General features: G+C 39.3%; 8 protein-coding genes across 8 annotated transcripts; 3 read left to right on the top strand and 5 right to left on the bottom strand.

Annotated features, from left to right (window-relative positions):
• Positions 1-393: 393 nt before the first annotated feature.
• SJAG_02124 (cobW) lies at positions 394-1,951 on the bottom strand (the record flags this gene model as incomplete). Its single annotated transcript, XM_002173301.2, has 2 exons — positions 394-1,491; positions 1,538-1,951. The coding sequence occupies 2 exons, from the start codon at positions 1,949-1,951 to the stop codon at positions 394-396; spliced, it is 1,512 nt and encodes a 503-aa protein (XP_002173337.2).
• A 278-nt stretch (positions 1,952-2,229) lies between these two features.
• On the top strand, positions 2,230-6,012 carry SJAG_02125 (urea transporter). The gene has a single exon (XM_002173302.2). It carries the CDS (start codon positions 3,309-3,311, stop codon positions 5,277-5,279), a length of 1,971 nt encoding a protein of 656 aa, XP_002173338.1. The 5' UTR covers positions 2,230-3,308; the 3' UTR covers positions 5,280-6,012.
• A 2,630-nt stretch (positions 6,013-8,642) lies between these two features.
• On the top strand, positions 8,643-10,143 carry SJAG_02126 (trichothecene 3-O-acetyltransferase; the record flags this gene model as incomplete). Its single annotated transcript, XM_002173303.2, has 1 exon — positions 8,643-10,143. The coding sequence occupies one exon, from the start codon at positions 8,643-8,645 to the stop codon at positions 9,999-10,001; it is 1,359 nt and encodes a 452-aa protein (XP_002173339.1). The 3' UTR covers positions 10,002-10,143.
• Positions 10,144-10,538: 395 nt separating this feature from the next.
• On the bottom strand, positions 10,539-12,225 carry SJAG_02127 (trichothecene 3-O-acetyltransferase). The gene has a single exon (XM_002173304.2). It carries the CDS (start codon positions 11,966-11,968, stop codon positions 10,595-10,597), a length of 1,374 nt encoding a protein of 457 aa, XP_002173340.2. The 5' UTR covers positions 11,969-12,225; the 3' UTR covers positions 10,539-10,594.
• Positions 12,226-13,777: 1,552 nt separating this feature from the next.
• SJAG_01091 (hypothetical protein) lies at positions 13,778-14,095 on the bottom strand (the record flags this gene model as incomplete). The annotated part of the gene is made up of 1 exon (XM_002172322.2): positions 13,778-14,095. The coding sequence occupies one exon, from the start codon at positions 14,093-14,095 to the stop codon at positions 13,778-13,780; it is 318 nt and encodes a 105-aa protein (XP_002172358.1).
• A 1,574-nt stretch (positions 14,096-15,669) lies between these two features.
• Positions 15,670-16,791, bottom strand: SJAG_01093 (hypothetical protein; the record flags this gene model as incomplete). The annotated part of the gene is made up of 2 exons (XM_002172323.2): positions 16,642-16,791; positions 15,670-16,435 (listed from the first exon to the last, which is right to left on the bottom strand). Exons 1-2 carry the CDS (start codon positions 16,680-16,682, stop codon positions 15,670-15,672), a joined length of 807 nt encoding a protein of 268 aa, XP_002172359.1. The 5' UTR covers positions 16,683-16,791.
• Positions 16,792-19,307: 2,516 nt separating this feature from the next.
• On the top strand, positions 19,308-20,463 carry SJAG_01095 (hypothetical protein). The gene is made up of 2 exons (XM_002172324.2): positions 19,308-20,312; positions 20,356-20,463. The coding sequence occupies exon 1, from the start codon at positions 19,730-19,732 to the stop codon at positions 20,309-20,311; it is 582 nt and encodes a 193-aa protein (XP_002172360.1). The 5' UTR covers positions 19,308-19,729; the 3' UTR covers position 20,312; positions 20,356-20,463.
• SJAG_01096 (amino acid permease) lies at positions 20,423-23,157 on the bottom strand. Its single transcript, XM_002172325.2, has one exon. It carries the CDS (start codon positions 22,414-22,416, stop codon positions 20,800-20,802), a length of 1,617 nt encoding a protein of 538 aa, XP_002172361.1. The 5' UTR covers positions 22,417-23,157; the 3' UTR covers positions 20,423-20,799.
• Positions 23,158-24,468: the final 1,311 nt, after the last annotated feature.

Below are 24,468 nucleotides of genomic sequence, written 5' to 3'. Positions count from 1 at the left end.
GTTACAGTTCTTACCTCAAGAAATGTTACGCTTCCACACCACCAAGGCAGCATCTGAGCAGGACTCGTTTAACAGCAGAAGCTGTTGTCACTATCGTTCATAATGTAATATATAATGCCACCTAATTTCGATTAAAGCAATAACATTGCCTTTTAGTTGTTGTTGTATATAATTATCCTCTTCCTCAATTTTAGGCTGGATTCAAAACTCGTCCATCATGCATAGTACGCTCGTGTACATTCAAACAGTTAAATCTTTGGTTTAACGTATTTTTTTTTTCTCCGTGCCGAAACAATTCGGGTGTGTATTCTATATTATTTTTTATTACAATGGTAACAATTCTCTAAGTCCATTAAGTCCGTATAATAAGTGGATCGCAACCCTGTATCATTTCTAATCCCAATCTTCGAATCCGTCTTCGAATTCATTACACAACGCGATCGACTGTTCGGCTCCGGTAAGCTTATTGTTGTTCACAATTGCCTCCCATCTCGACATTTCCTCGTCAGTTAAAAGTGTCTCGTTTAAAACTTTTGTGATTTCTTCAGGGTTAATCCGTTCACCAATAAACACAATCTCTTGTCGGCGATCACCGTACTTGCCTTCAAAGTCGGCCAAAACCGCCTTGCGTCCACGCTCAGATGACGGCCAATCTTCTTCTGGTGTCACGCAGTACCATTCACCGCCTCCGTTGATTGTTAACATGGCGCCGGCCTGTGACCACTCTCCCATTTGATTCTGTCTTGTTGCAAGCCAAAACACACCTTTAGAGCGGAATAGTTTGCTGAAAAGGGGATGACTCTTCCGTTTCTCCAAACGTTCGGGGATATTGATTTCCTCTTCGTCTGCATCATCCATAGCGTCATCCATAGCATCATCTTCGTCAGCGCCGTTTTCAGTAACTATGTTTTGATCTTCATTTGGGTCTTGTTGCATAGCGTCTGCTTCTTCCTCTTCTTCTTCCATCGTAATTTGCTGCATTACGAAGACACTTGTCATAAAATCCCACAGCCTCTTTGGATGGCAAGGCCTGCGTGCCCGGTAGACAAAAGTGTAGATTCCATATTCCGCTGTCTCAGGCTTGGGTGACAATTTGTATTTGCCGTTCAGTTTGTGGATGCTTGAATTTCTCAAACTCTGAAGCCAACCGGCGCCGGTTGCCGCTTCGATAAAACTGAATCTGCCGGTGTTCAGCACTTCCCTGAGATTCACTTTTGCATAAGAAGTTGGGATTACCGTAGCTGAAGGATTCATGGCGGTTATGATTTTTGTTATTTCGGCCTTTACGCTTGGCGAAACCATATCACATTTGTTCAAAATAATGACGTTTGCGAATTCGATTTGATCAACAAGCAGGTCTGTAATATTGCGTTCGTCATCCTTGTCAACACTATCACCATATCTACCACTGAGCATATCGGCGGTATTGAAATCTTCCAAAAAGGTGTGTGCATCGACAACGGTAATACAGGCATCAATTTTTAGAGAGAGCTGATAGTCCGCCATTTTCAAGCACTTTTTTCATTTCGTCAGAAACCTCTAATGACCGTTCTTGTCCCTCGGTTTCTTGGATCACTTCAAGAAGCGAATCACTGTATTCTTTAGTAAAGGCTTCTGCCGTCTGCATGGGCTCAGCGACACCTGTACTTTCAATGATAAGGTAGTCGAACCCGCCATCACGAACAAGTTCGGCGACTTCCTCCAAAACGTCTTCTCGTAAAGTACAGCAGATACATCCATTCTGCAATTGGATGACTTTCTCCGCCTTCTGATCGACACGATGTCTCTGTACAATACCAGCATCAACATTTACTTCAGCAACATCATTGATAAGAACAGCACACTTCAGTTTATGTTCATCCGAAGTTAGGATATGTTGAAGCAAAGTGGTTTTTCCGCTACCGAGAAAGCCTGACAAAATCGCTACTGGAAGACGTTTTTCCTGGGTCATTGTTCTAATTGTTGCGTAACGATGGGCGCTAAACAACTTCTACGCTTGCAATTACTGCTATTTCTACCTTTCTATTCAACGAAAATCATCGTCACGATCGACACATCTGGGAAGATCAGCACTGTAGATCTCTTCGCAGTCAATCAGCGGGTGCAGATCATGCGACGGATTTCTCTATATGTTTGATTTAGCGCTACACCTATTGGCTTGACGCGCAGATCGGCCTTGATCTTCATCCGTGATCCGCACCAATAATTAGCGCAAGAACGGAAATAAACAGCACCTGTTATTCTTTATTGCTCGAGTGTAAGTGGTTGGTGTTGCCTCAGAAAATACGTTATACAGGAAGTGACTTTGCATGTGATACTATGATTATCTTGTGTCACTAAGCTTTGAGGCCGAGACAGTGGATTGACTTCGTCAAATACAATAACAGAAGAAGGGTACATTGTCTTGTCTGATGCAATGTCGTATATGTGACATGGAATTTTTATCAATCCACACATTATCCCCATCTAAATTAACTATCAATAAGTGCTAGTACATAAATCCGCTGGACTCTCCTTTTACTTCGTATCCTAGATCATTTTCTCTTAACGCTACACCAAAAAGTGGCGCATGGTATAATCAGAATGTAAAAATAGCAATGCCCCCTCGCAGTCATTTCTTTTCTTAAGTACTTGTGAATAGCACGTGAAGGAGTGAAGATTTCCTTACAGCCGAATTAAAAAAGGACAAGGTTTAATGAGCAGAGTTAAGAAGAACAAAACAAAAAAAAAATATATATATATATATATATATATATCTTGAACCTGCGCCTTTTGATATATTTTACCGGCATTAAATACTGTTAGTGTTACTATCAATGATAATGGAATAATACTTCCTGAGCGCGTTCTCAATCAAGCTACCAGAATATCTAAGAGGCTTCAGAACTACAATTGATCTGTCTTCTCCTGAAATACGGTTGTTCGTATGAGTAATTTTATCTCGAGAAGAGATACTGAAGGTAACCCCTTAAACAACATCAAGTTCGTCCACGCATTCGAGATAATGAGCATCATCCATTTGAATTACGGGAAAAAGCTTTATCACTGATGCTAACAGAGAGATGTTGAAGACACTGATGCACAATCACTCACCTTGTTCATTTAAAGAAGCGTCGATGGCAGGTAATAGTTCTTATATCCAAACTTAACATTTCAACAAACCAATCTTACTGTACTTGTATATGTCACATCTGGTTGATTGCTTGTACGAGTAATAGCATATTAACGGCTTGGACACACAGTTCTTCAATAAAGGGAAAAAGAGTCACTAGCATCTGCTAAAAATTGCGCCAATATAGAAGTTGAAAATGGCTATTAATCCACCTTTGAGTGAGGCTGCCGGCTACGGCATAGTGATTGGCCTTGGTCTCGGCTTTGCAGCTATAATGATTGTGATTTCATGGATTCTTCAGTATTTCAATAACGAAACACAGACCTCGGAGCATTTCAACACCGCTTCACACAGCGTACGTACAGGGCTAGTGGCTAGTGCAGTGGTGAGTAGTTGGACTTGGGCCTCTACTTTGCTTACTAGCTCCCAAAAAACATATCAGTATGGCATTTCAGGTGCATTTTGGTACGCGTCTGGTGCGTGTGTACAGATTCTTCTATTTACTGTATTAGCAATTGAGCTGAAACGCAGAGCACCCGGTGCACACACTTTCCTGGAAGTAGTGCGTGTGAGATGTGGAAGTTTTACACACAGCGTTTTTCTGCTTTTCGCCTTTATCACAAATATATTGGTTATGGCGATGTTACTTGCAGGCGGTTCTGCTACAATTTCTTCATTAACCGGTGTTGGTGTTCCCGCTGTTTGCTTTCTCCTGCCTGTTGGCGTTATCATTTATACGATGTTTGGAGGCATCAAAGCAACGTTTCTTACTGACTACATTCATACGGTTATCATCCTGGTGATCCTTATTATGTTCAGCCTTGCTGCGTATGCAGGAAGCAGTCGATTAGGATCACCTGGAAAAGTATGGGAATTGTTAAAATCAGCCGGCGAACAGCACCCTGTTGAAGGAAATGCACAGGGTAGTTATTTAACGATGCGCAGCCGCGAAGGTGCTATTTTTTTCATTATCAATCTAGCGGGTAACTTTGGTACTGTGTTTGTCGATAATGGATACTGGCAAAAAGCAATCGCTGCTAATCCCGCTTCAGCTTTGCCCGGGTATTTGCTTGGGGGACTCGCGTGGTTTGCTATCCCTTGGCTCGCTGCCACTACAATGGGACTTGTTTGTTTGGCGTTAGAGAATACGAGCTACTTCCCTACGTTTCCTAATCGCATGTCTGACATGGAGGTGAGCGAGGGACTGGTTCTCCCGTATGCTGCAGTTGCGTTAATGGAAAAGACGGGGGCGAATGCAACACTCCTTTTGGTTTTTATGGCGGTGACTTCCGCTGCTTCGGCCGAACTAATTGCTGTTTCTTCGATTTTTACATACGATATTTACAAGCAATACATCCATCCAAGGGCGGGTGGTCGTGAGCTTCTTGGCATGGGTCACATTGCATTAGTTGTGTTTGGGTTTTCCATGTCCGGATTTGCTGTCGGCCTGCATTATGCTGGTGTATCTATGGGTTACCTTTACCTTTTAATGGGCGTGCTTGTTTGTCCTGCTGTTGTTCCCGCTTGTGCGATAATGCTTTGGGACAGAACCACACCCCTTGCGGCTGCGCTTAGTCCAGTTCTTGGGTTAGCATCCAGTTTGGTTAGCTGGCTAGTTGTTGCTCGTTGCGAGGGTGGATCAAAACTTACGATTGAAACAACAGGAGCCAACAATCCGATGCTTGCAGGAAATGTTGTCGGGTTATTAAGTCCTGTAATTTATGTCGTGGTTTTATCGTTATGGAACCCTCACAAATTTGATTTTAATCAATTGCTGGAGTATTTCCGGATTGATCATGGTTTCGATTATGACGAATTATTGGAGGAAAGAAAGATGAAACGTGCAGCCAAGCTTGCACGGATATCTGCTGTAATATCGACCTTGTTTTTTATTGTTCTTTGGCCTTGGCCTATGTATGGCTCTGGATACATCTTCTCAAAAGGTTTTTTTACAGCATGGATTGTTGCTGGGCTAGTTTGGATATTTTTTACTGTCATGGCGGTAGGTATCTTTCCTCTATATGAGGGAAGGAAGGAAATACTTAGGATTTGCAAGGCTATCATTACGTGGACCCGCCCATCTCTTCCGGTGTATGAAGATAAAGAGGTTATTGAAGAGACTTGCGAAACTTCAAGTTTAGAGAAAAAGAAGGAACTTGCAGCTTGAGATGGTAATACACGTTGTGTTCTGGTTACCCTTTTAACAAGTATTGTATTTTACGAATAACTTAATGACAACACGCATGATAATGATTTTTAATCCGTGCGTTTCAATATTCTTTTTAATTCGTTAAAAATGCATCTATAGAAAGGAAATATATAAAGATCGTATACATTCACTTCTCTGGACTATTACAAAACCCTAAAAATATGGCAAGTGAAATTTTAAGCACCAACTGTTCATTGCAAAGGATTTCTTGTAAAGAAAAATCCGCATTATCAATTACTCATGCTGAAGAGGCATTTGTGTAAAGCACTGTGCCTATTTTGTTCTATTTGTTGATAATCCCACTCAAGACTATCTGTATTTTAAAGTGTTCAATAAAAAGATCTACAGCGAGTCTTGATTTACTGTTTATGTGCTTGAATACATAAATATTAATCTATTATAAGTATAGGTGAAAGAGCAAAAGGTAATTACTACTGTGCAACCCGAATTCATCATATACTTAGGAGCAAAACCCCAAAGGTCATTCAATTAAATAGCTAATCACATGATATTTTTTCTACAGAATCGCCTATATCGACATTATCCAAAGGTACATGATGCGATTCCTTAACACTTTTGCAACCTAAGCGAAATGTAGTCTGACGATTTATGTTGCCTTATATGCCTTTGCTTAACGGCTTTATAAAGAACGACATTATAGTACGTACAATAATTTCAATCTAATTTTATTCCTTCTTATTCAAATGAGGATTTCTTTGCTATATTGCATTTTGTATTATTTAATATCAAAAACTAATTAAAATTATCAAGAACACATCCAGTTGTATTAAGTTCAGTATTTCATTCGTAATTATGTTGACTTCGATATTTTGTATGTTAATGCTGATACGATCAACTTCTCATTTCAACGGTTAACGTTAATAGACAGTTCGATCTAATTTAAACAGTCTTTAGTCTTTTAAATTGTTGTAGTTTTGTTGGATTCTCTTTTATTAGACGAGTAAATTAGACCATAAAATGGACATCTATTTGGCAAGAGTTTGGGTATGGTTATAGCACTTATTAAAAATAATGTGTAACTTAAACAAATATTGAACAGGAAGTAAAATACGAACAACTACTGTCACTTAACCGAAGTGGTATATATGAAAAGTAGGAATGTAACATAATTACTAGCTAATTATATACAACACATAGTACCGAGTCAACGACAAGACGCCGACTCGATCGCTCTGTGTAATATGAGTGAGATTCAATGTGATTTTTAGAATGTGAAGATATTTGCATGCACAAGTAAGCTTATTAATTAGAAGCCGGATGACAAAGTACTCCATTCACCGAGTTTACTTTAGTTTTGAGGATTAATTAGAAGCGAATAGTTTATCTTGACTGAATTACTGAACATTCAAAATGCATCATTACTTTTCTATCCAGCAGGTTGATTTTTTTGCAAAAGTTTTTCCAATGCTGCGAGAACTGGACCATAGGACGAATAAAGTTCAGTCCCAGTACTTGTTTATTTGTAATGCCGAAACTACTTATTCCTAGATGTGATAATGTATTCTATAAAATAACCGTCTTATTTACGAACATAATCGGGAAAATATTATCGTCCTTTGTCTTGGTTAAGGAAGTACGAATAGATTTACTCGTGTAACTCGTTGCAATAGTAGGACTTAAAATGTGCGACCAAATGTAAACTGTGCAAGGGCAACGTTTAACGCTAATCGATATTTACATATTCTGATGTCATTCGCGTTGTTTTCAGCTTTTATTTTTTTTTATCTTACGCTTTGATTTTCGCTATTGGTTTTCCTATAATTGTGGACTCAACAGTACCACAAAAATCGGTGATAATTAAATTGACAAAACTACTATTCGGCATAGTTGGTTCAATAATATTTCAGAAAAAATCAATCCTTCTTCTCCAATACTTGTATATGTTACGGTTTAAAATCGTGTTTAAAATTGCCGAACAAAATAATACTCCATGATATCTAATAAAAGAAAATGTTCTACATCGTTTGAAAGTTACTAACAAGAAAGACGTGGTTGATCAATAAGAAAACTTATTTATATAACAACTAAAAGCATTAATAGTTTCCGAATAGACATTAAAGTAATATAGTGTACTATACAACAATACCCTCTAATTATTGACAGGATACATTTTCAACGACTTCAGTGCTATCCTTTAAAGAAATATCGTAGGCAAGACTTATGACTCCAAGGCTTACATAGACATACTGAATTTTAGCACGGCATGGATAATAGACGTGGGCAAACCGCAAAACTATGTTAAGGCGTGGCCACAGATATATATTTAGTATGATTTATTTATCGCTGCACGTTTTCTATGCACAGCCTTCTCTTACTTAAGACACAGACACTGCAATTGTAGTAGAGTGAACTAATTAATACACAACAATTGCTTTAATACAATATGTACCCGCCTAAATGTTACTCTTATATACAAACGGCTTAATCTTATCGCATGGGACACAAATATGAATTACGGGATTTTTATCCTGTCATTACGAAAGGGCTGTACGTGAAATGGTTTTAGATCAGGGTGATAAATCGTCACCAGATATGAACAAAACATTACTGGCTAGAACCAATTTTCAACACTTGCAGCTACTTTTGTCTAGCTACAAACAATTAGAGTCAACTAAACTCGAATGCTCATCGCATTTCTGCGGAATCGATAATCTAACAGCAAAAGGATTAAACTAAGTACTTTCGTTTAGAGGGAGACGACTTTGTAATCTAGTTCGCCTAAAATTATCGTATCGACAATTGTCGTCGAAAGTATTAAGCATCATGCGTATACTAGTACAGGAAAGCGCCTGAATATCGCAATTCAAGAAAAAGGCTACTTTATAACACCAACACGAAAAAAGGCTTAGAACGTATCATCAGTTGTACATTAATAATGTGACAAGGTTACTATTTTGTGCTGTACTGAGCGCAAAATAGTTATTAATTAGTCTTTACATAAATATACTCAAAGGCTCATGAACTGTATGGCCTGTGGCTCTACTTTTTCAAACACCAAGCCATCATAGAGAATGATGAAAGCTAAATTTTATTTTATTTTCAGCCCCTTTTATAGTCAATGTTAGGTGCTCCTTTAAACTTGATTTCGCAGCTATAATAAAAAATACTGGAACCACTTTTCGCAAAAATCGCTTAAACCATTTCATGTTATCATAATCACATACATTACCAATTACGGTTATTCACTAACACTTAGTCACTTGATTTAAGTCGAAAACCTTATTAAAACCGGCCCTCCAGTGTACCAAGACAGAAAAAAATTAAGCAATTATTCTTTTTAAGGCGTCATTGTTTTTTTTGATGTATTATTCATTAGATGCTCTAGGCCAGTTACCTATTCCACGCTATACTCAATTATGTCTTATCTACTCACTCGACGCTCCTTCATATGTGTGCATCGAAAAAACGTTGAAAAACGGCCTTCATCGACTTTCAATAGCGTTTCCTTGGATTGCAGGCGAGGTTGTTTTTGATGGTGCTTCCGAAAATCACTTGAAAACTAAAAAAATTAAGTTCACAAACAGTATCCCACTCATTATCAAAGACTTGAGAAATGAGGAGCATTCGATACCAACAATGAATGAGCTTCGACAAACCAAATTCCCCGTTTGCTCATTGGATGAAAGTGACATCGCGCCTTGTCGTAGCATTATTCTCCCAAGTGCTACAGTGGATTCTAAAGCACATGTAGAACCCGTTTTTATGATACAAGCTAATCTTATAACCGGAGGCCTTTTGCTCACCGTTGCTGGCCACCACAGCGCAATGGATATAACCGGGTTAGGTGAGGTTATCCGGTTATTATCAAAGGCTTGCCATGAGGAGCCATTCACGAGTGAAGAACTAGTTAGTGGTAACCTAGACCGTCAAAATATCATACCAGTATTCGACGAGTCTTATAAGCCAGCAGCAGAACTTGGTCACCATATAAGAACTTCAAATGAAACAAACAATAACGACAAAAGTAAGTGGTTACTATCTTCGCAGTGCAACTGGAGATGCTTTGTTTTTGATGAAAAGTCACTTCATGATTTGAAGCTACTTGCTTGCGATGCCGTATCAGACTCTATAAGCTATGTTTCCACTGACGACTCACTGACTGCTTTGATTTATCAATCTGTTATCCGCTCACGCCTTTCTCGCTTAAACCCTACAGCCAATGTAACCTGCTCTCGCATTGTAAATGTTCGAAAATTTCTTGACATCCCTCCTGGTTACCCTGGTTTTGTCATAAGTCCAGTCTATCACACTTACACGGTTGCGGAATTAGCTGAGAAAGCACTAGGTGACGTTGCATTGCAACTTCGCTCGGCTTTAGATCCCTCGGATCTAGCATATAGAACCCGAGAAGTTGCGACCTGTATCTCCCGTATAGAGGATACGAGTGCCATATCACTTGGTCCAAGAGTCAATTCCGTTGAAGGATTGGTTTTAAGCTCATGGGCAAAGGTAAACTGTCGTGATCTTGATTTCAATCTTCATTTGGGAAAACCAGAGGCTATACGAATCCCCTTGTCAATGACTTTTGAAGGTGTTGCTCACATACTACCCAAGAGTGCGAATGGCGAAGTTGCGGTAGCAATTTGTTTGAGAGATGAAGACATGGAACACCTGAAAATGGATGAGGAGCTTAGTAAATATGCTGTTTACGTTGGTTAATTTCACAAAATGAAAGGAACTACCCTAGAATGCTAATCTCTAACTATCCTTGAATGTGTATGATTTGGATTTATTTATTTTAATATTTATTTATGATCTTGGGTAATTGGTGCTTTCCACTAAAACATCTTTAATAACGAAACTGAGTAGGTTAAGCCTGTATAATCTAGGCCTAAGGTTTAGTCCAGGGTTTAGTCCGATGAGTTTTTTTTTAGTTACTGATCGAAAAACAAACAGAAATTTACTAGATGAAGTAAGGATTACGCAAGTCGTAAGAAGTTGGTTGGTTCGGCGACTACTATATGCAGCTTGTTCCGAGAATAATGGACCCTTGTAATATATAAAGTCCACTCACTGCACATTCAGCATGTAATAATTCAGTCATTACAGCAAAAAGGAAATTTATGTATAGTAGAATCTTTATTTAGCTGTTTCCTTTTTCCCTTTAATTATTATTCATAATTTTTTCTTCTTTTAAGTATCACTTAAATTTAAAGCTAAAGCATCAAAACTACTATTTAACCGCTTATTAGTACATGAAAAACAAACATTCATTAAATAATCATAACAAGCAAAAAGAGTCGGTACGCATTTTAGTCTACATACTTTGCATACTTCATGAATTTAGCATCCGTCTTCAGATGTTGCATATCTTCATCCCGCAGACAGATTGCCAATGCAATTTCACCATTAGGGGCCTTAGGCATCAAATAGCCGAATCCTTCAAATGGTTGGTCCTGTGCACGACGTACGGCCTCAGGTGTTCCTAACCCAAGGTTAAAATCTAATCCGTAAATCTTGCACTTTGCCCATGAACTGAGCATCAATCCCTTAGATCGGTCAATTTTGGCTCCAAACGAGAAGGCGCTTTTGTCCTCATTTTTGTGAAGGTATGTGGCAAGTGCCCGAGTTCTGTGTTCTAAGTCGCTGGGTTCCAAAGCCGATCGAAATTGTAAGGCGACATGGCCTAGGAGCTCGGTAGCCATCTTTCCTGCCGCTTGTGTAGTATAGGTAGCGTTAATCAAAAAACCGGGGTGTGTGCGAGGGATGTTTAAGATGCTTCGTACATTCACGAATCGACAGATACTGATGTCTTCTGTAGGTTCCAAGCGATGCATACGAGCACGGACTACGGCTTGGCTGATGAACGCAGTTAATGAATCATCTGTAGAAACAAACTTCCCGGTGTTTGAAAGAGCACTAGACGCCAGCATTTTTATATCGTCGAGTGCCGCTTGGCTAAAGAGGAAATATTTCCAACTGCACTTGGCAGTACTAGGCAGCGTGGGGTTAAATTTCGTCCCAGAACAAAGATAATGGGACTCGCTCGGTTCCCTTAGTTGTGGGGCAAGTTCAGTTTCTGGTTCCTCTAATTCTTGGAGCATCGGTATCGGCGTGCGTTTAAGTAGGTCGTCATTTTCTAATTCTTCCGACGAAAACGGAATACCGTGACAGGCCTTTGAAAGTAAGCGCACTACTTCGCCCTGTGCGGTCATATCCATGACACTGTGATGAGCGACGCAGGTAAGTACCAAACCCCCAATAATGATATTAGCTTGCACCAGAAATACCGGTTCTGCGTTAGACTCGGAGTCCGACGTACTCTCTGAGTAAGCAACACTATCGCAGGGAGCAATAAGATTTTCGTCAAGAGAGCGGAAAGGAAAGTTTGTGCGACGAAGTTCATTCATTGTTGGCATATCCGAATTATTTCTCAGGTCCTTCACAGTAAACGGAATTTTGCCTGAGTATCTGATTTTCCGAATGCCTGAACGGCCATTGCCAGCAGGCTCAGTAATCAGTTCACCCGTTACCCAAGGGAAGGCGGCGGCAAGCCTTTGCAAACCGTCTTTAATTGTCTTTAGAAGTCGTGGATAGGGAATTGAGTCTTCTACACCGTAACAAAGACACAGTTGAGTATACAGTGTTCCAGGCAATTGACCTAGAAAATCCAAAGCGCTAGTCATTTCTTAAATTGGATAAGGTTGATTCTAATTGTCAAAAAAATAAAAGTAGATGTAAACGAGCCGAACAAGAAATATGAAGTGGAGTTAAGGGTGCAACAAGTAGCGTTTATATACAAAAAATTGACGGTAAATCTGAAAAAATCATCACAATGGCATGCTAACGGAATTGGTTCAGAAGCTTCGGCAATTCATCAACTACGACGCTGCAAAGGGGTTTGTTTGTGTCGCGGAACGCATTACCAGGGGGTAAAGAGGCTCACAAAACAAGGGGTTCATAATTAACAACAGGGTCTTCGGCAGTTGAAGCGGCTTCTCCACAGTCTGTGCGCTTGTTAACACCAATTACATCGCGGAGCGATTTACAGTTTTATGACTTTTTTAATTTTGTGCTAATATATCATTCTAATTCATGAACGTAGGTTGGCAAACTTTTAAAACATTTATGGAGTAGACACTATGGTATTTTCATTACTTAGCGACTGAAGAGCAAAAGCGATAGAGCAAATCCATTGAAATCCGACTGGCTGCCTTTGATTACGTACTTCCAAGGACTCTGTTTGGTATTACGACATGTTCGGCAGAGTCGCTACAAGCGAGAGCTTGTTCTACACCTATTACAAGCACGCGGCATCTGGAACCATATCGTCATGCCAGAATACCTGAGGCACGGTATTCCAGAAGTTCCAGCTATCATGAAAACCGTAGTCTGCTCTTTGTAGTTGATCTCGTTCTTGCTGAGTGTCGTGTTCACGTGCACCGCTAGCAATAGGTGACTTCCCGTAACATTCGGGAGAGTTACGTTCTAGACTTCGAGGAGCCGCATTGCCCACGTTTCAAAGCTTAATGGTGTGTAGTAGCTGTAGAATATTGTTAAGTATGTACAGTAATGTGTAAAACCAAGCATCACAATAAAGTTACTGTAATTCTTAATAAACATTGATTCTCGAGTGTATGTATGATCGACTTTAATGTTTTCTCATTGTAACTTTCTTATTCTGAGCCAATTGAGAATCTAAAGCCCTCAATGTGTGGCCTTATAGAATCACGACTAATCAGTTTGCACAGTAACCATACACAGAAGATACTGAGCAGGAGCCTCTTCGCTGGTGTTCATTAGTGAACGATCCAGTACCGCTGTTTGATGTAATGCTTCAAGCGTTAAGGGGTGTCGGTATTTTCGTACTTGCATTGCCCCTGAATGCAGTACCGTCTGCGGATAGTTACCGGGCTCTGCAGTGGCGGATTCATAGAGAAATTTGATAGATTTTGTTTTGGGCTCCTAAAGTCGGATCGAGTTAGGTAGCCTCACTGTCTTGTTAATCGCAGTTCTTATAGTAAGTAAACGGGAAAAAAAATCTTGCTGCTACCTGTTTCGTACATATAGAAGTACACGTGATTCCGTTTGCAAGTATGTGTAGTTCTGAAATTCAAGTGAAGTGCCTCTACACGCTTTAATATTGTTAGCTGGTTATCAGAACCTTTGTACTACGATACTGAGTATATGTACACTTTGTTACTTGCACACAATTGCTCACAGCAAGGTATCACATGTCACTATTAGGAGATTTTATGGTGGATGCTTTTTGCCTTGGCCTGGTATTAGGGTTTATCAGCAATACTCGATACGAAAAGTAGGAAATATGCAATTAGAAATCATCAATTATTCAGGCAGCATCTGCAATTTAATCTGTAATATAACCATTTCCAAAAGAATTGAGCTGTCAATTTTCGTTTCATTCATTTAACAACTAATATCCGTATCAAAGAAGTGCCTTTCAGATTGCCTCCGAAAAATTGTCACCTTATGTCTCAGGCAAATTCATTGACATCCTGTCTGGTAATTTTCCAATTTTCGGGCGCAATTCCGTTAGCAGACAATTCTTCTGCTGCCTTCCTTGACCACTCAGCTATATAGTCCAAGTACGGTTGAACAGGTTTTGCTCCAACAACCGTGATCCGACTAATCATTGCTTCGTTGGCCGTTATTGCTGTTACCGTAAGTGCGTTGGGGTTCGCAGGATCAGCTTTCTCGTATTTGAAGCATGTGTCATCACTAAGATGATCTTCCCAGATGTCTAGTAGGTTGAAAAGCTTGCATCCCAAAATGTCTTTCAACAAATCAGCCATATTGATTACAAGGCAATTGTTGCAGTGTTATGAAAAGCGAAATGGGAATGAAACAAGTCATCCACAGTAACCGTTGTGACGTAAATGTAAGTAACATTTGCCTTTGCTTTCCTTTTTCTTAAGCTCAACCCTCACTTCCACCATTTCTAGTGATTGAGTTCAATTTCGTCAAATGACAAGAAAAATAGTTTATTTTGCTACAACACGTAATTTTAAATATTGCGTAGAGGTTTATTAACATTACTAAAATTAGAGATTTGATATAACGCTATGCAACAGAAACCCAATAACTATCAGAATGATTAGCACATACTTTATGTTATATTCTAAATATCACCATTGCTATCATTGTTTTAATGTAAAGCGAAACTTAGTTCTACAGGATTTACGTCAATGTTTCGCATTAGACAATAAGCTATTAAAGTAAGCGAGTACGACGACACATTGCCCCATGCCATACCTGGAGAGAAAAAGTCTAACCCTACCCTAGTATGCAGCAGTATCATAACCCTTACCCTGAAAGTTCTTAGTATAAAAGAAACGTCTTTTCTTCTCTACAAACCATCATCAGTAGTGGTTTTAACTTACTTTGTTATACAAGTAATTAAAATCTATCCCGGGGTCAAGTATGATGATTGGAGCCGAATGGCCTAGAAAATGCATCCGTTCCGTCCTCGGAGATGATTGAGTAGCTGTCCCGGTCGGTGTCTCAGGTGGGACATTGTTGGGTTGTTGTTCGCACATAATAGAGTAAATGAATTTCACTTTTTCACGATGTTATTTGGCAGTGAGTGGTCGAAGGGAACTTTATATTTTGCTTAAAGAGTTGGTTTACGGGATCTGGCTTTATTTGAGGTTAAGTTCGTCGGTTGGGACTCGGGCCCGTTCGGGGCTATAGTTGTTTGATGAAAAAGTATGCTGTTGGTTGGGTATACGGCAATCGAGGACGCTGCCATTGTACGGTGTGAGTTGTGGATAGCCATAACGTGAGGAAGACACAGTTGAACTTCCAGCATATATAAATATCTTCAATAGCCTGTGAATAAATTTAGCCCTCTATTTGAATTATCCGAACATGCTTTATAAAGTTTTAGAAATTTAAAGCATGCTATTAAATGAATGAAGTGGACTTTCCAATTTGTGGACCGGTTATATGATAATCTATAAAAAAAAACAAAAAAACAAAATTTCGCCCTCATCGATGTTACTAAGAGCTTACGTGCGACTTGTCTAGCATTCGTTAATTTATGCGAGTCATTGACTACCAACCTGCGACAATAAATAAGTTGATATGGTAATATAATAAGCTTCTTCTGCTCGTGAATTCCAAACTATATGGATTGTCCACGTTCAGAACATTGGTTCGCACTTCCCGGAGTTTATAAAAAGGGGGGCACCACGGTAGTATAATACCCTATAATACACGCGGACGTTAATACAGCTGTCTTCCCGCTTATTTAAAAAGATATAAAGTAACAAACTTGATAAAAGAAAGCAAATTCTTCATTACATTTGTGAAGTCGTGCCTTTTAGAGATGAAAAGAAAATAATAATTCATTCAACATTTCACTTTATTACGAACAACCACTACCCCTGTTGCTAACGCAAAAACTAAAATGAGTGCTACCGTAGACTGTGTCCCTAATTTGACAACTTCCGGTTGGCGGTATGCATCTATCAATACATGACTTGAGCTTATCTTGCGCCCAGCCTGCACTAAATTGGACAGGAGCGCTCCAAGAAATACAACAGACACCAACACACCAGCTTCTAGGATTGATGGGAGAAGTACCAAAACCACCGAGTGTATGATATAAAATAGTACAACTTGCTGAATCAGTGGAATGACTCTGATTGCATTCCATGGTTTCCCGTTTCATCTGATGTTTAGCGTCACAAACAGATATATCGAAATTCTTGTAAAAATCGACGAGGAACGGACTTGACGCTGTAGAAACAAGAATATCGGTGCTATTCAAACCATAGGAGGAAAGTAATTTACACGTCTCAGTAACAAACTCGGATGAGTCATTTAGCGTGATGCTTTTTGAATGGCCGTTCCGATCCATGAAGTTGTAAAGATAAAGTGCATCACCCAACATTTCATTGGATTGCGCGTGTGCGAGCATACTTTTAACCTTAGTAAGTTTCTCGTAGTTATCGAATGAAAACATATCAAGCTCCTTGAAGTACGGTTCAGCATCGCGCTTTGTCAGGCTCGACAAGGTGGACAAGCCCGACAGGCTAGACAGCGTTACCTGTCCTTCGCCACCAGACGGTGAATCATAATCGCTTTTGACAATGTCATTTAGAAGAGAATCGTAATCGCCGGAGTATGCACTAACGGCTTTGCAAGCAAAAACGGAAGCTAACAAAAGAGGGATACTTGATAACTTCATAATGCACTGAATTTCCTTTGGGTTCTTACCTTTCTATACTTTTTCTTTAAAGCATATTGTATTGAATGACATGATTATCTAAGCCATTTCAGGAGTCTTGTTGATGTGTCGTATTTGCACCGTTTCCACTAATTCAAAGCATCGTACTTGGAAACGTACTTGTGAACTTTGTAGTGTGGCATTGACATTAGCCTAGTGGTCGCTAACTCCCAGAGGCTAAATAAACAGTGCGTGAAGTGACACAAATGCAAAGTAAAAGGTAAACATGATTAATGTTCCATGAGTAAATGTAAATAAACAACCCCCATGATATAGACATATGAACTTATACTTAAAGCTAAATAAGCAATACACATGCCATTTTCAGGGATAATAATTCTCACAACTTTGCATCGCACCCTCCCATCCTGTCAGTCGAGTCAAGTTAAGCCAAGTCATGAAAACATGTTACCTCAGAGTCGGCGTTTATAATCACACATTCAATTATGGTTAGCCTAGATTGCACATGAGATGCGTACTGCATGTTTTCATTGACAGATAATGTTCACTTAATTAATTGCGATTAGGTTGTGGCTTTCTAACAAACAAGGAAATCAACTCGTGAAAAACTCGTTATCGTGTTAAGCAATGAAGGCAAAGAACAATTGTTTTGTGCATAAACATTGTCTTAGTTATACTAAATACTATTACCGTTTGTGTGTTAAAATATGATTAAAACGGGACCTATTAAAAAGATAAAGAAGTAATGCCAAAGAAAAAATATAACGAATAATTACAATTTGAAAGACCAGATTACGTTACGAGAATAACTTAAGGTCAGGATCATAGTTAGTTAATATTTAGTATTGATACAAAGCCTTACAGCGACAAAACTTAACTATCAAATGATACGAACCAAGAAGATCGTATCGTAATAAAAATCCTGTAGTTCAATGCTTTTAATTGTGAGCAATGTAAGGTTTGCTATCGAATGAAAGTGTGCAGCGTCTTCTAGAAAATGATAAGCAAAAGTAACACAATTACTTTACCCAAGGCGTATAACTTGCGGCACATCTATTCTAATGCCTGTGCCAAGATGCCAATATAGCGAATTTATTAATTCAACGAGCCTGTGAATACAATTGGTTGACTACGAAGCACAGTTTGCAACTATGAATTCCCCGTTTACTATCAACAATAGGATTTGCATTTAAATGCCGAATTGTATATAGGAGTTCTGTGCAACCTTTAGCAACATAGCCTTTACGCTGAAAGCCTATTACATTCTTTCTTTTCTACAGAGCTTTCCGTTGAACTTGTGAACAATCACAAAACCTCTAGATTGGTCTCAATAGGACAATGTTCGCGACGTTTACGAGTGACCAGTCCATTTACAAAGATCCGTCTTTAACGTCGGGAATCGAAGAATGATAACAATTCTGCTCTATCATAACTACATCATTCCTTTAGGTGTGTATCACATAGTCAGTTGTTGATTGTGTTGCAAGGCGAGATTGTTGCACGTGTGGATTTTAGAGTTTGCTAAAGAGAAGACCGAGGCGGACTTTTGCCGTGCCCTTGCAGTTGTATTCACAGGTGAGGAATACACGTAGCATATCATGACAGCGAGCCGGCATTAGTAGACTGATAACTGTGTCAACAAACATTTAGTCGCGTTTATGCATAATGCATTCAGTACCGACTTTATTGCATCGTATCTAATTGAATAACTCTCCATATTACGTCGTTCAACACTCAATATTACTACTATTTGGATGTCTAAATGTTCAGCAATAGTTGATTCATTATAGGGAAGTGCTAAAAATTGCTTGTGGTAAAGCCTATTACAAATAAACTTCATATAATACTGACAATGACAGTAATTCGGGTTACCGGTGTTTGTAACATAATAGTAGATCTCAGCGGGCGAAATTTTTATTACATAAACCTAGAGCTGTAATCTAAACTGTTGTTTGGAATAGTCCTCAAAACACATTTGCAATGAGTGTCACAAAGACCTAGCCTTTCCATAGAATAGTGAATTTACTAACATTAATCTGCATATGACGTGTGGACGACAGGAAAGCGGGGCATAGCTTCGCAAGCCGAATTTTTGCCGCTCGCTTATAGCCAACACCTGAGTTTAATTGGTTTCCGTGGAAGTGGAATAGCTACGAAAATGCGCAAGCTTTCGTGCAGTAACAACTATTTTGCATAAGTCATTGAGTTACAGTGTGTGCATCATTTTGTTCCTATTAAAGGTCTAGCTCTTCATTGGATGCTGTACTGGAGATAATTTTTTTAGGAAAATGAGTGTTTCATCTTTCTATCTGTTGAAATATGGGTCATTACGGGTGCGAGACTTAATTCACTTATACTATAATAAGCCTATTATTACTTTCTCAGTAACTAACGTGGGCGAACTGTTCGAGGGACCGCTTGATCCTTATCGTGCCTCCAGCGCATTCAAATCTATGACAACGGCTTTGTGGCTGATGGAACTTGAGCATGTTGCGTGGTACAGGTACTACGCCACGACATGATCAGGAATTTAAAGCCCAGTTATTAGCCTTCTCACTTGACGACCAAGAAGCGAGCGCTTAACGTCAAATGACTCAAGCTCTTTATAGCTGTAGACCCGCAAATCACATTTTAGAAACTTGACATAAAAAATACTCAACAGTAAAACAGCCCTTTCATTCTGCGCACTGATTTGTTGCAAAAAAAAAAAATCTGGCGTGAATAAAATTCTCGGCACCCCACAAAAAAACGCCTCGCAAAAACCTAATTTGCTTACGGACACGTGAATACATTTCCGTGGGTTTAGCCGTTGACTTGAGTGTCATTTGATCTTTTCGTGTTTAAACCTAGGGTTCAGGGTTTCTCAGGATGATGGAGTTTCCGAAAACAATAAATATTGGGCTCTGTGTGATATGCATTGTAGTCTAGTAAGAGCATTTAGGTCTTGGGCTGTTTATACGGCAGTGTCCTAGCATTTTAATTTTTCTTTTATGTTTTGTCTTTTCTCATAAAGCCTATGCATCAAGGGAAAGCATAGTTCAATAGACGAAACGTGAATAAAAGCCATCGTCCTATTTCCAGGTGATATAAAAATATTATCTCTCTCTACCACTCTCCAAAAATAATTAAAGAAAAAACAGAACTGCTGCACAATCTTTTACGTCCTACGGTATCAGTAGTTTGTACCATTGGTGAAGAAATACGCCTTTTTTAACGGTTCATGTTCAGTTAACAAATGAGATTATCGGAAATTTATGGGTACGTACCAACAAAATGGTTAAGCGTCATAGCAATTGTTTCCTTTACCATTTGCGAAATTATCAATCTATTGGAAATAATAAAGCATCAAAGTCGTGCTTCAATTGCTGCTTTCATTGGAACCATTGGTGAGATAATTTCCTGGATCGTCCGACTTTATGCCTCCTCTCACAATAACGATGATACAGACATTGTTCCAGACATCATACAATGTGTTTTGATCATGGATTTTCCTGTTTTCTACACTGCACAAATGTGTACTGCACTTAAGCATTTAGTTACGCAATATGGAGCCGATATTGGTGTCCTTGGCCAGAGACTCTATGGGCTCGCTTATATCACTAGTGATGTCATTTCCTTGATCATACAATTTGCGAGAATTGATACCGCTACTGAAGAAAACAAAGACGGTAGGAAAGAACATGCCGGTTCTGATATTATCTTGCTTGGTATCTTCCTACAACTTGCGACCGTGCTCGCTTTCGCCGTCTGCAGTGTTGATTATTGGTACCATCACCATTATATTAAACCCTATAACCCGGCTTACGAGCTTAGCTAAGGTTCAATACTTTGAGATTATTAAAATGAGTCTAACTGTTAAAGGTAACATATTGATTATTATAACCCGTTTCCAATTTCACGCCGGGAAAGAAATAAAAGGATGAGTCACATTAGACTATTTGATAATTTATATGATATTCCGTTTTGAAGATCTATTATTAGCTCATCTTTGATTTTGATGGTGCATCATCTTCTTCTGTAGCAACACAACCTTTTATTTAGCAATCATTCATGAATTACATAAATTGACTGTTTTTGGGAATGCAGGCGCCATGGAATGCATAATATGTTCGGATGTTCGTGCCAATGACATGCATATTGCAACATTTAATTTAAAACAAAAGCAATACTCTAAGATAAGTTGTGCGAACCCGAATAAATGTAAAAAATTATCTAAACAAGAAACGGGTATGGTAGTGTTGTTTTCTTGTACGTGCTTGAAGTTATGTTCTCCCTGATGGATGATTGGAAAAGAATATGCTGTCTTTAGCATTTAAAACTTGACATGCGCGGAATATCCAATCCGGGCATGTCCGTTTTTGGTCCCTTGTACCAGTGTTTAGCCCCGAAAGCAAACCACAAAAGGACTGCTGCCATTGGCACACTATACCCAAGACTCGTCCAGTTCATGTCAAAAGGGCCAGGGTGCATGGAAGTCGGAAAACACAATATTGGAATCATAATCACCACGAAAATGGTACCAACTCCACCAATGAATCGAGACCATCGACCTAAATGCCACGCCCCACGAAAAAACTTACTGTCCTTCACGACAAATGAACGAAGGCCAATCGGAATAATAAACGCAACAAACGCTGCAATTCCGGAAACAGCAAATATGGCATCTATCGCACACTGTCCGACGAAAACAAACAAAAGAATAGCGGCCACTATAGAGCTGTTTGCAATGACCGCATTAATTGGTGTCGTGGTCCGTTTGTTTATTCGTGCAATCCATTTTGAGAAAGGGAGAACGCCATCACGAGCGTACGAATATGCGATACGGGAAGAGGAAATTAATACACCCTGGGCCATAAGAAAATTTGAAAACAAGGTAAGAGCGATGACTGCCTTAGCGCCATTATGGCTAAGAACCTGTATCAGATATTCAACCCACAGGTTAGGGGCATTAACAACTCGCGAGTAATCAACAACTGTGTATGCGATCATTACATGTATAATCCAGCCAGAAAATCCGCCAACTAAAGCAGTAAGCATTATACCGTTGGGCGCATTCACAGAGGCGCTGGCACATTCCTCAACAAGATGATAAGAAGTATCCAATCCGACCATAGACCAGATTACACCACAAAACGACATAAACATAGCAAACCCCTGAGGCCACTCGGTTTGATTTTGAAAATTACGCCATACTCCTGTGGAAGTGTTAAAGCCGTGACGCATAGACGCGCTAATCAGAATAATAATGATAGCAGCGAGAAGGGAAAGTATGTTCAAGAACGTGAAAACAGAATTAATCTTTCCCATTATCCTAGTGGGTAATGAAGCCATGATAGAAAGCACCACGATGAAAGTAAGACACAGGAAATATATATGATAATTCATGTACACAAAATCTTTGCCATCGAACTCGTCGACACCATAAATTAACAAGGCGCACAAACTGTAGATACAGCTTCCAAGAAAACAAAGTTGAGCTATATAATTGGACCAACCAGTAACCCAAGAAGCCAAAGGACCCCACCTTTTGGGCGCAAGCACTTTGGCCGAATAGTATAATCCTCCGGATGTTGGCATACTAGAACACAATTCGGCCATGCTTGCAGCGACACATAAGACAAACACCAAAGCAATGAGCCAACCCCATAACATTCCTGGTGTACCGGCCAGCATAGAAAAGTTAAGCGTTGCCGCGACCGAGGGAAGTAAACCTAAGACGGAAAAAGAAACACTAAAAACACCGAAAAGCGAAAGACCTCTATGGAATGATTGTTTGTAACCCAAGCGAGCTAAATCCTCCGTATCATCAACGTGGTCCCGATACACAGGTCTAAAAGTTATCTCACCAGTCTCGGTGGAAGAGTCATAAGGCTTCGAGACTGAGTCCGTGCTTGAAAGAGTATCGAATTCTCCAAGATTCATGATACCAATGTTACCCAAAGAATGAAGGAAATTAGAATTTGACCGTAGCCTTTTAAAAAAACGACAACAATTTTTGAACGAAAAAGAAAGACCTAAAAACCGCAGCAATACCAATAACAGATACAAAATATCCGGTAGTTAATGAACCACACAAAACCAAAACCCTTGATTTTCAAAGCAAGTTCTGCTCAAAGATAAAAACGAATGTAATAAACGATATCGGAGACAAATGAAATAATTCCGCGAGTTAAACTAATACAATCCGTTATAACCACGCCTGGACAAACCAAGTGTTACAATTGCTATGTTTCAGAAACTCAAAGTTGCTGAATAAGCAGCGACGATTCAATATTATTTCACGCGGTACTAATCCCACTAAATTGAATGCGTCAGAAATGGAGCTGCACTCGTACCACGTATGCTAAGAGCAACTCGAGGGTGCAGACGCCAAACACTTAAAGGTGCTTTGACAATGATGAACCAATGGTAGGTACCAAGGGAACAAACGTTTGATTTATAGTTTGTACATAATTTTTTCAAAGCATACACACCACGCAGCGGAAGTAACGCTAAATACCGTTTAGATGCTTTCGAGACGATATTATCGGCTGGGTGCATGGAAACACGAGAACTGGGGCTTATGACGTCTTCTCTAAGAACGAGTTTATTTATAGGTCAAAACATATGTGAACCACTTGTATTTTTTAACTTTCATCTATTAGTTAGTATATTAAATGTGTGATAACTATAACACTAAAAATAAAATTGCTTTAAAATCAATTGCACGAACAATACTTAAATTAAGATATGTTAACCACTAGTATGATGTGTCACTTGTTCCAAAACGTCATATTTTGCATCTGTATACTTTTAACTTCCAGTAAGCGTGCCGAATGCTAATGGTGTCAGCACTGTCCACGTCATAACGTCGCTAATACGAGCATGTGATGAATATGGTACTTAACATTGGTGCAAAGAGCAAATCTTTTTGCAATATCTACAGTTTCTGCCATTTTCCCATTTGAAATAAAAAAGAATAATTTGCGGGGGACACTACTCCTACCAAATTGCACAAGAACCGGGTCTGTTCATGAACATAATGAGCTTACCCGCTTCACCCAAAAGCAGTTTAGAGTTTCTCGCTTACATGTTTCCGTACAGTTGAGCGAAAATGTCAACTTTTGCCACTCAGGGGCTTGCAAACACATGGTACCACGTGGTCAGCCGACCGCTACAGCTCCACCTAGTTTTCAATGCGCTTCTCCGCATATTCGTGGGAGAACAGCCATGAACGCAATTATTTAAGTCTTTTTTAATGACAACGGCCGGATGTGTGTACGTCGACCTCGATGATACCACTGATTTTTTGTTTTACGTATTGTTTAATTCGTTTCTCTATTCTAATATTAGATGTCAATTATGTCAGTGCCTTGGTGTGCTACGTCAGAATTCAGGCCTTAATTAGGTAACTAAACGTTTGCTGAATACTGTTTCGACGCAGGACCTAAGGAGGCCAAGACTAAACCTTTAGTACTCACATCCGAAGAAACCAACGAGTTCAGCTTAAGCACGCACTTTTATATATTACAGGTGTGACTGTGCATGTCCTTTCATAGCAAAATTGGACAATATAGTAATATATCCCTGGGTAGAATTCGAATGTTCAGGGAACACAGGGGCAGAAACTCATCAAGTTCAAGTCTAAGGGTACAGATGGACGATACTCATAGTCAACAACTAAATTATGAGTGATGTTTTACTTGGAAAGACCTAGGCGCAAGGTTTAAGTTGTCAGCTCACTTTGACTCTTAGCTACGTAAATGCTGAGTAAAAATTTCAGTTTGGTTTGGTCGTCGGGTTTGTGTACAGTATATACATAATACAGATGTATATACTACGGTTTATGTTTCTACGATATAAAAGTGGATATGTTTCAAACGAAACCATGATACAAAAGAAAGCCGGTTTTCGCAAATAATTTCTAACCTAGCATTACTTTAGATAAGTTAACTTTATTATAGAACCATCCCTGATAATTGTTTGCTTGCAACT

Source organism: Schizosaccharomyces japonicus (genome assembly GCF_000149845.2).
Source record: "Schizosaccharomyces japonicus yFS275 unplaced genomic scaffold supercont5.1, whole genome shotgun sequence".
NCBI classification, from domain to species: Eukaryota; Fungi; Ascomycota; class Schizosaccharomycetes; order Schizosaccharomycetales; family Schizosaccharomycetaceae; genus Schizosaccharomyces; species Schizosaccharomyces japonicus.
Note: the sequence above shows the minus strand (reverse complement) of the source record. Positions and strands in the feature narration are given on the sequence as shown.